The sequence below is a fragment of the Euleptes europaea genome, chromosome 8 (assembly GCF_029931775.1).
Source record: "Euleptes europaea isolate rEulEur1 chromosome 8, rEulEur1.hap1, whole genome shotgun sequence".
In the NCBI taxonomy this organism is placed as follows: domain Eukaryota; kingdom Metazoa; phylum Chordata; class Lepidosauria; order Squamata; family Sphaerodactylidae; genus Euleptes; species Euleptes europaea.
In genome coordinates this window covers 72,143,782-72,149,609 of record NC_079319.1, presented here as the reverse complement: position 1 = coordinate 72,149,609, position 5,828 = coordinate 72,143,782, and the positions used below count along the sequence as shown (strand labels likewise).

The 5,828-nt window shown below is 52.6% G+C and overlaps 1 protein-coding gene across 1 annotated transcript; it reads left to right on the top strand.

The window, feature by feature from the left end:
- The first annotated feature begins 1,347 nt into the window (after positions 1–1,347).
- Positions 1,348–5,494, top strand: ID4 (inhibitor of DNA binding 4). The gene is made up of 3 exons (XM_056854700.1): positions 1,348–1,746; positions 3,720–3,778; positions 4,835–5,494. The coding sequence occupies exons 1-2, from the start codon at positions 1,348–1,350 to the stop codon at positions 3,762–3,764; spliced, it is 444 nt and encodes a 147-aa protein (XP_056710678.1). The 3' UTR covers positions 3,765–3,778; positions 4,835–5,494.
- The last annotated feature ends 334 nt before the right edge of the window (positions 5,495–5,828 follow it).

The following is a 5,828-nucleotide window of genomic DNA, read 5'->3' as shown; positions in this document are numbered from 1 at the left end:
GGAGGAATTTTAAACACCCTGTCGCCATGAATTTTTAATAGTTACGCGCTCTAATTTAACGTTGCAAGGCAATTGCTTTTTCTTAAGAACTACCCTCCTACCCCCCTCCTTCCAGCAACTTCTCCTTGCGCAAGTTCGGAGCTGATTATCGTCTGCTAAAAGACCCTGGATGTCAAGAAGAAGAAACAGAAAATAAACCCTGGGCGGGGGGAGTCCCAAAGGGTATGAAAACGCCTGAGACCAGGCGCTTGCCATCTCCCACCGTCTCCTCCGGGGACCGGCTGCCGAAGTGATAATGAAGCAGCCGGGAGAAGAAATGCTGATTAAAAAGAAAAGGAAAAAAGGATAGCAAACGGCCATTGCTGCCTCTGGGCTTGCAGGGCGACCCAGATCGGGGGCAGAGCAGCCGCTGGGGAGCGGCAGGCTGCAGCCACAGGCGGGCGAGCGCGGATTCCATTCGCATTCCCGCAGTTCTTCATCAGGAACTTCTTTTCCCCTCCTTCCTCCCCCGGTCCCTCGAGCTCGGCGGCCTCCCTCTCCTCCGAGCCCCTCCACGGCGCTCGGCAGGACCGAGGCCCCTCGCCATTGGCCGGCGCGACGTTCCGGGGAGGAAAGGGCCTCTTCCGATTGGCTAAAGCGCGGCTCCCTTCTCGCACGCTTCACTGTGTTTTTTTTCTCCCGTGGATATCCCTCCTCCCTCACTCTTGTGTCTCCTCCGCCCCCCTCCACCCCCACCGCCCGATCTTTTTTTTTTTGCTCCTGGGCCCGGGCAGCGCGCGCCCCGCCCGGACCCCGCGCTCTATATATACGGGGCGGCGATGCAAACTGGGCTGAGCAAAGGCGGCGGGGCTGGGAGCAGGAGGCGGGGACGGCGAAGGGAGCCGTAGCCGCTGTTGCCTGGGCAGGCAGGAGGTGGGGGATCGGGTTGTGCTTCTTTTTTTTCCCGGGGATCCAGTGCAAATATTCCCCACCGCCATCCTTTTTTTTTTTTTGCAAACCTTTCTCTCTCTCCCCCCCCCCGTTTTTTTTCGGGTTTTGCTTCTTCTTTTTCCCGGGGATCCAGTGCAAATTTCCCCCCATCGCCATCCTTTTTTTTTTTAATTTATTTTTGCAAACCTTTCTTCCCCCCCCCCCGTTTTTTCTTCGGGTTTTGCTGCTTCTTTTTTCCCGGGGATCCAGTGCAAATTCCCCCCCTCGCCATCCTTTTTTTTTCCTTCCCCTTTTTGCCACCCTTTCCCCCACCCCCGTTTTGCAAGCCCGGGGACCGCGTGCGCGCCCGAGCCTTCGCCTCTCGCCGGCCGGGCTGTGCGGGGGGGAGCCGCCGAGCTCCGGCGCTGCCTTGGCGCCATGAAAGCGGTGAGTCCCGCCCGGCCCCCGGGCAGGAAGGCTGCGCCCGGAGGCTGCTGCTGCGGCGGGGGAGGCGAGCTGGCGCTGCGCTGCCTGGCCGAGCACGGCTGCTCCAAGGGCGGCGGCGAGCCGGCGGCGCCTCTGTGCCTCCAGTGCGACATGAACGACTGCTACAGCCGCCTGCGCAAGCTGGTGCCCACCATCCCGCCCAACAAGCGGGTCAGCAAAGTGGAGATCCTGCAGCACGTCATCGACTACATCCTCGACCTGCAGCTGGCCCTCGAGACCCACCCGGCCCTCCTCCGGCCCCAGCAGCAGCAGCAGCAGCACCCGCCGCCGCCCCCGCTCCACCCGCCCGGGCCGCCCCGGACCCCGCTCACCGCCCTCAACGCCGAGCCGGTAAGAGCCGCCCGGAGGGGGCGAGGCCGGGCCGGGCCGGGCCGGGCGTCGCCCCTCCTGCCCCTGCTTCGGACGCTCCCCCCGTCCGGCGCTCCTGCGCTCGCGGTCCGGAGACCTGCTGGGCCGGGCTGCTGGGGGGGGGACCCCGGGGGGTGGGGGTCGGGATCGCGCCCCTCGGCGCCGCGGTCCGCAAGAGGGCCAAGCCGGAGCGTTGGGGCGGGCTGTCAGCCGCCCCCTTCCTCCTTGCATTGGAGCTTCCCTTTCCTAGCAGAGTGGGTCGCCGTGCTCGCCTGTCTGCAGGAGTAGAAAAGGGCCAGAGTCCAGTTGCACCTTCAAGACTCACAGCAATATTTTCTGGCAGGGTGTGAGCTTTTGTGAGCCACAGCTCGCTTCTTCAGATACAGCTAGAATGTGAATCCATCTGTCTTTAATTCCCAGTGGGTAGCCGTGTTAGTCTGTCTGCAGGAGTAGAAAAGGGCCAGAGTCCAGTTGCACCTTCAAGACTCACAGCAATATTTTCTGGTAGGGTAGGAGCTTTCGTGAGCCACAGCTCACTTCTTCAGATACAGCTAGAATGTGAATCCATCTGTCTTTAATTCACAGTGGGTCGCCGTGTTAGTCTGTCTGCCGTAGTAGAAAAGGGCAAGAGTCCAGTTGCACCTTCAAGACGAACCAGAATATTTTCTGGCAGGGTAGGAGCTTTCCTATCAGAGAATCGTAGAGTTCTAAAGGACCGCCGGGGTCATCTAGTCTGACCCCCCTGCACAATGCAGGAAACCCACGACCACCTCCCCCCCCCCACACACACACACACATTCCCAGCGAACCCCCCTCCAGCCCTTTCCTTCCAGCCCCTTTTGCTGTGAGCATATCCCCAGGACAGGGAGTCCCCTCGTCCCAGCTCTGGTCGGAGCACCGGGTGAGAAAGCGACGCTCTTTTCATCTGACCTGGGCAAACAGAGCTGTGAACCCCAAGCCGTGGGGGTTTGCTGGCTAGTGGATCGCAAGGCAGATGTTCTCGTGCAGATATTGAGCGGCACACGTAATTAGGTTGCCAAGGTCTGCACGTGGGGGTGATATGGGGACGTACCTGGGCAAACAATATAAAACACAGTAACACGTCCTGTATTTTGTGTGCGGGTACATCTACATAGACTATACATTACCTGGCATTGTTCTTCAGGAACTATTCATCCTACATGCATACATGTGCAACGGAGATGTACCATTACTAGCAGGCATGCAAAGTGTCATGTATGGCTTTTGCGTGTGCGCAGTGTAGTACGCTCGCTCGCCATCTCCGTAGGTGCCAACTACGTTATGTTGGAGTCGTTGCCACAAGGGACGATGTCAGTAGCCAGCAACGATCCAGATGTGCCTCTGGGTGCACATCTGCATTGTTGTTCAACCCCCGGGCCCCGCAGAACAGACTGGATAAATCTATTGGGGTGGCTGGAGAGAGAAGAGATGCCACTAGTTGTTCTGTGCCTAGAGCTGGATCAGGGCCATTGTGTTTTAGTAGGAGGCTGGCAGGAACAATTCAAACCCTCTGGAAGGGGGTATAAAATGAACGACCTCCGGGAAGGTGGGAATACCCTCAGTTTTTCTCCATCATCCACCGTCCCGCTGTTAAAATCTGCTCCGAAGAGTCCCAGCGGAAGACTCCCACAGCTCGGTGGCCGGGAAGGGCTGTCATCCTCGGGTGCAGCCGGGGGTTCCCTGTGGGTCTCCCTGTCACGCTTGGCCACTCCCAACCTGTCGCTAGCTGCTCAGGAGGAGATCCATAGAGAACAGCGCTCTGGGGGCTCGGCAGCTCCCTCGGTCCCTGTGTGAGGTTGCCTTGGTTTCCCTCTGTTCGAGGGCTCCTCTGTGTTCTGGAGGAGCTGCAGCCGGCCGGGCGGGGAAGGTTGTTTGTTACGGATCTCATTATTTGCACCAACGCTAATGTCACTCCTGTTCTGTTGTCGTAACAGGCTGCTGCTGTTAATAAGCAAGGGGACAGTATTCTGTGCCGCTGAACTGCACTTTCAAGGTGAGTATCGTCTTTGGCTGGGCTGAGAATTATGGTGTCTTCTTTGGCATCCCTAGCCCAGAGCACAACCCCCCAGATACACTCACCTGGAAGTACGTCCCATTGAACGCCATGAGGTTTACTTCAGAGTAATTACGGTTAGGCTCAGGTTGCTGTCTTTCCCCCCCCAAACAGCTGGCCTTGGTTACCCCCTACCAGAAATTCTCGGAATATGTTTTGAGGATTTGCACGCATGTTCCAACGTTTAGACTTAAGATGCCAAACTGCAATCTGCTAACAGATTCAGCTAGAGTGCTTCAATTTAAACTGATGTCATGCCATTTGAGTCCTCTGGTGTAACATTTTTGTGACTCACTCCGTTTTAATCGCATTTTCCATGTAAATCTTCACCTTAACTTTCATGGGGCAGGTCAATGTATATAAATGTATGTGTGTATATACAGAGGCCAGAATAAATCAAGCCTGCCAGTATCTTTTAGTGGGTATACAAGAGATAACAATGCCCAAAAAAAAAAAGAAAAAAGGAATGAGTCCTTTTGTAGCTAAAATATTCAAGCTTTAACTGGTTCACAGATCAGGCTGACTCCTTTGCATGTTTCTTAGGAGTTCCTTCCTTTTCAATAAAAGCAATGAATAATACATTGTTATGGAAATAGTGCTGGGTGCCTTAAATGGATTCTTCTTTGGCTGTGTTCCTTTGCCCACGTACTATGGAGTAAGTTCCCATTGAACCCGGTGGGATTTACTTCTGGGTAAATGGGCATCGGATTAGGGAGCTCAGTTTTCTTGCCCTGGCGCCTGGTCTGCAGTAACAGGTGAATGGAACACTAGGAAAGCACTTTGCAAAACTTCTTCCTCTTCCACTCGCTGGAAGGCTTCTCGCTTGGACTCGCAGCTGCGTCTTCCTCTGCCCGGCCCAGCCCGAGAGCTGCGGTTGTTGTTTGACCTGGTTTGTTTTGGGTTGTTGATCAAGCATGTCTTCTGTTTTGTTGGTGGCGCCAGCCAGTCTGGAGCAGCGTGGTTCACACACCCCCTCTATTCATTCCTCTTCCACAGGTGTGCGGCAGGCAGATCCTGAGCCAGAGAAGCAGAAAGGAAAGACACATTAGAAAGGGAGGGGGGGAAAGAAAGAAAGAAATGTCAGCCACTGGGCAAAAGGAAAAAAAAAAATCATTCGACTTCTCCAGAGTTCTTTCCATACTTCTTTTAGTGAGAGAGAGAGAATTTGTCACGACTTTGCACGTTCATAGCATTTTACACACGTGTCTTTATTTTGTTTGTTTGTTTGGAAATCAGATGTGAATTGTATACTTGTCTTGGAGGGACGGGATTTAAATCTTCAGCATAAGTATGGCTCTTCTGTTGGACAGAAGATCAAGGGGAAATGGGGAGTTTTAGAAGTCTAACTTTAATGGGCTGAACAGCTGAAATTTGAAGCTTTACTAATCTACCAGAGGCATTGTAGATAACTTTTGGGTTTTGACATCTATTGTTTAAAATAGATGGTTTTATTGTTTCCTTTGGGGACTTTCTGCTCCCTGCAGGAATGTTACATATTGTATAGAATACAAAAAAGGTGACATTTCATACTATGTATATAGAGAGGTTCTATAAGTGTGAGAAAAGTATATGCTTTAATAGACTACTGTAATTATAAAATATTTTTAATTAAATATTTTTTGTAAATATTATAAAGCTGTGTATGTTTTTTTTAAATCCATGGGGATATTTCCCTAGGAAAACTATTTCTGGCTAAAGTGCAGAACTGCTGATATGAAAAGATATTGGTTGTCGAGGGATTGTCTCAGTTCGCTTTCTACCCTTTCTTACCCCCTTAGAGTTGGAAGCTACAGCTGTAGCCAGAGTTGGCCCTGCATGAATGCATGAAATGTCTAACCACAAATAAACTTGTTCTGAGTCCATACAGATGTGTTTTCTTTAATCTTAATTAAAAGATGTTTGTATCATACAGTTTTGAAACAACGTTTTGTCCATAAGTTGCAAAGGGTTTATATTACACTATATGCAGAACTGCATTGAGATGTAAGAA

Bases quoted from the DNA above. Each gene is read 5' to 3' on its own strand.
- ID4 (XM_056854700.1), top strand. From the start codon at position 1,348: ATGAAAGCGGTGAGTCCCGCCCGGCCCCCGGGCAGGAAGGCTGCGCCC. The intron at 1,747-3,719 runs GTAAGAGCCGCC...TTGTCGTAACAG, and splicing joins CCGCCCTCAACGCCGAGCCG to GCTGCTGCTGTTAATAAGCA.